Source organism: Entamoeba invadens (genome assembly GCF_000330505.1).
Source record: "Entamoeba invadens IP1 unplaced genomic scaffold scaff_1105074725289, whole genome shotgun sequence".
NCBI lineage: Eukaryota > Evosea > Mastigamoebida > Endamoebidae > Entamoeba > Entamoeba invadens.
In genome coordinates this window covers 28,572-32,623 of record NW_004191723.1, presented here as the reverse complement: position 1 = coordinate 32,623, position 4,052 = coordinate 28,572, and the positions used below count along the sequence as shown (strand labels likewise).

Genomic DNA, 4,052 nt, shown 5'->3' with positions numbered 1-4,052 from the left:
TTTCTTTTTTTTCGAAATAATATTTTTTTGTTTTATTTTTAAATTTTTTACTTTTTAACCACATTATACATACAAAAAAAGAAAGCAAGAAATGTGGAGTTTGTAATTTTTTCTCTGGTTAATTTCCGAGTAATATCAACACAACCGGCAAACCATTTAATAGAGTTTGTTTTTTAACGTTATCTGGTCTCAAACGTTATCTGGTGCCTTTTGGACCATAAAAAATGGAATAATTCGGGGAGAAGTCCCAAAAATCCATCGCAATTGTTTCGGGTTTTTTCACGCTTTACCTAATGCCTGATGTTTAAACAAAAATGAAGGTATTTTTTGTCCACCAAATAACGTTAAAAGACTGATTCTATAGTTAATTACAGAAATGTCATAGTCATAAGGCGATTAATACGTGAAACCGATTGATTTGAAAAGCAAAAAAAATTGACAACCTGCGTTTCTTTGAGAATGTCAAATGGTAAAAGTTAATAAGAAAATTATTATTTAGTTATGGTTTTTAATTGGCGATGGTAGATACTATGTATTATAATATAAAAACAGATATAGTAAATTTCCTTGTTGTATTTTTGGAATATTGTTAATTAGAAATCAGACTTTACTATCTTCTAAAAACCAAGAAAACATTATTAATTGTTATTTCATAAGTTCCAAACACCACTCCATTGCCGTTTGAAAAATATCAGTCTTCTTATCTTCGTCGAGAAGCATGTGGTTTTGTTCAGGGTATTCTATATATCGAGAATGTTTGTTTTTGATGTGACGCGATTTCATTCGTGCCCCTTCCACGTCAACAATTTTGTCATTTTTTCCTTGGAATATCAAAAAAGGCACTTCTGTTTCTCGAATTTGTTCGTCGAAACCGTACCTTTTCATCTCAATACACGTGTGGACACTAAATTCTTTTGCAATAAGTTCATCCTTTCCAAACCGAATTGCGTTTTTAATGTGATTAAACGCGTTTTTAGCGCCATTGTTACCAATTTTGAAGTATGGTGACATCACCAACCCAAACTCAATTGGCCACGACAAATATTTGGTCGCAAAATTGTTGATGATATACGCCGGTGCTGCGGTGATGTACCCTTTAAACCCACTGTTTCTCGAAGCAAGTATTGATGTTAAAAGACCACCCATTGAGTGCCCAAACAGAAATTGTGGGATCTCTTTTTCTTCATTTTTTCTTTGGTTATCACTAGTGTCGCACATCATCTCTCTTTCACTTTTAAAACAGTTTTTCACGATGTTTGAGTTCATTTTTGTCACGATAAAATACGTGTTGAGAACATTGATATACCGTTCAAACGTATCGATATAAGTCGGTCCTCCTTCTTTCATACAACTCGATTTCCCATGTCCAGGAAGATCGACAAGAAACACCGAAAATTTGTGGCGATAAAAATATTCGGCCACTTCATGATAAAATCCCCCATACTCCGTGAAGCCGTGAATAAAATACAGAACTGCTATTTGTGAAGGGTTGATGTACTCTCTCGAGAATATAGTGAAAGTGTCAATGTCATATGTTTTTTCTATGAATTTCAAATTCGACATTGTACCCAAAACTTTAACAGTTCATTTAGTTTGTTTTAAAAGGAATTATTATTTCGCAAATTAAAGTCAAAAGAAATAATAATAATACTATATATTATAATTCATATAATTATTGTTTTTTTAAATGTTTTCAAAAATTAATATTTGAACAAGGTAGCATCAATTCCACACATTCTACTATCTTGCCCAATGACAAAAAATCACAAATAGATAGACACAACAAAGTGTGTAAGGAGATTCAGTGTGCTCTTTTAAAAAGATTGCAATTAATTCCAGAAGAAACCACTCTAAATACACTCCCAAAGTGTATTTCGGACAAGGAAGAGAAAAATATAGTAATGTCTGAGAAAAATATTTTAGATGATGATAGACAAAGATTTGCCCGTAGACCAGACCTCTACTGGCAAAACAATGTTGAGAAAAAAGGATATATTATCGATGTTACAATAGTGAAAGATGAAAATTTATCTCTTGAGTACTTCAGAAAAGTTGTCAAATATGCCACCCTTAACGAAAAAATTAGAAATGGGAGGAACATGAAAAGTGTGACAACAATTCCTGTAGTATTACCAACAAGCGGACTTATCAACAAACTCTCAGTAGAAAGATTAGAGAAACTACTTAAAATCAAATTGAACTACTCCAAAATATTGAGAGATGTAACAGTTTCGTGCATGAAAGACCTAATATCGTACCTGAACCATGGGAAAGCTTCGTATAAAATAGAATTATCATCCGATGTCTTTGAACATGAAAACCTTGTGACAACAGAAACAAGGGGCGAAGAAATGGGTAATAGAGAAAACCCCTCTGAGCTATGAAAACCAAAATCAATAAAAATGAAATTGGAATAACATAATTGACTTCTCACGAGTGTTTTCAAAAATTAATATTTGAAAACATCAATTGAAAAAGGTATTTTTTAAAAATATCAACTTATTCTTTAACATAATAACAATTTAAAATTTAAACTCTTAACATTCTATTTATCAACCACTGTATGGCTAGGTGGGGTTATTAACACTTCACAAAGTTCGTATCGTTGTAGTGTAGTTTTGATGATACCATTTTAACTCTCAAGTATTCCCAGACTCTTTGATCTATATCAACAATTCGCTTTTTGTTGATAAGTTTTCCATTTGGCATTTCAATTTCAACGTTGCCATAAATCCCTTCTCTGTTTTCTCCTTCGTACCGAACTGTATATCCCCACTCATATATAATATCTTCCACAATATGCATCATGTCCCTTTTCTTGTGATTAAGTGACCTTCTAAAAGCTGTATTTTTGGCGACTCCACTGTTTTTATAATCTTTTTCAATAGCTTTAATTCGTTCTTTTACTATAGTGTCAATCTCCAAACTCCATTTATCGTCGTTGAGTATCATCAATTTTTTAATTTTAATAAAAGGCTGAGAATGTTTTGTTAATTTTTGTGGTTTGATCAGTTGTATTTCAGTGTTGTATGATAATATTGCTAATATTGTGCATTCTAGATATGTTTGTAAATTTCTTTGTTCAATAAAACGTTGAGAGTCACGATTGAGGTTAGCACTCATTTAGTTCTTTCGAATCTGATATCCAAAAGTTCTTTTAATATGGGCTTTCAAATCTAATCTAGGATTTTTATCAAAAATACCAACCTTTTTAGTACAATAAATTCAATTTTCAAACTTGAAACTACACTCTTCAAATTTCCCATTTTAAAAAAATCCGATTTTGTATGGAGTTAATGATCGTTTTTTATTGGCGTTTTAAAAACCTAAATACATAAAACAACAAGCACTGTAAACCAAAATATTGTTTTTCAAAAAGTGTTTATAACTCTTATTTCGTTTTCAAAACGAGTATAATTCATTCAAATTTATAGACAATTGATGAATTACTTTGGTTATTGAAGATGTTTTGGGATATTGTGTTTTTACATATAAGACTATTCCAGTGTAAAGTTGTCCAATAAAACAAGTGTAATGTTTTATAATTTCTTCTGTGTGTTTCCTTTCGCAATTAAAAATGAAATTGTCTAAGTTATATAACAATATTTTTTTTATAAACCAAAAGTAATTAACATATCTACAATAAAAATAACACGTTTTTATATACATAAGAAAGAGATTAAAATTACTTGATTTTATAATAGTTTATGATGTGTATTATATGACATTAACAACCCGAATGCTTTTAATTTTTCAACTTTGTTAAATTAACATAAATAATAAAAAATTTATTTTTATTTTTAATTTAAAATTTAATCAATAATTAATTATTAAAAAAAATTCTTTGTTGTTCTTTTCAACAGAATATCAACTTGTAATAAATTGAACAAATAGAACAACTCATTTATACTCAACGCATTTTGTAAAAAAAATAATATATTTTAAAACATACATTGGTTTTGATTCATGAAATTATCACAATCAAATAAAATACATGGAATACATCAAATTATCGATTAATATTTCAAGTTAATATAAAATTGGTTAAATAT

General features: G+C 29.5%; 2 protein-coding genes across 2 annotated transcripts; both read right to left on the bottom strand.

Annotated features, from left to right (window-relative positions):
* Positions 1-645: 645 nt before the first annotated feature.
* Positions 646-1,563, bottom strand: EIN_277950 (hypothetical protein; the record flags this gene model as incomplete). The annotated part of the gene is made up of 1 exon (XM_004183643.1): positions 646-1,563. One exon carries the CDS (start codon positions 1,561-1,563, stop codon positions 646-648), a length of 918 nt encoding a protein of 305 aa, XP_004183691.1.
* Positions 1,564-2,580: 1,017 nt separating this feature from the next.
* On the bottom strand, positions 2,581-3,123 carry EIN_277940 (hypothetical protein; the record flags this gene model as incomplete). Its single annotated transcript, XM_004183642.1, has 1 exon — positions 2,581-3,123. The coding sequence occupies one exon, from the start codon at positions 3,121-3,123 to the stop codon at positions 2,581-2,583; it is 543 nt and encodes a 180-aa protein (XP_004183690.1).
* Between the last annotated feature and the right edge of the window lie 929 nt (positions 3,124-4,052).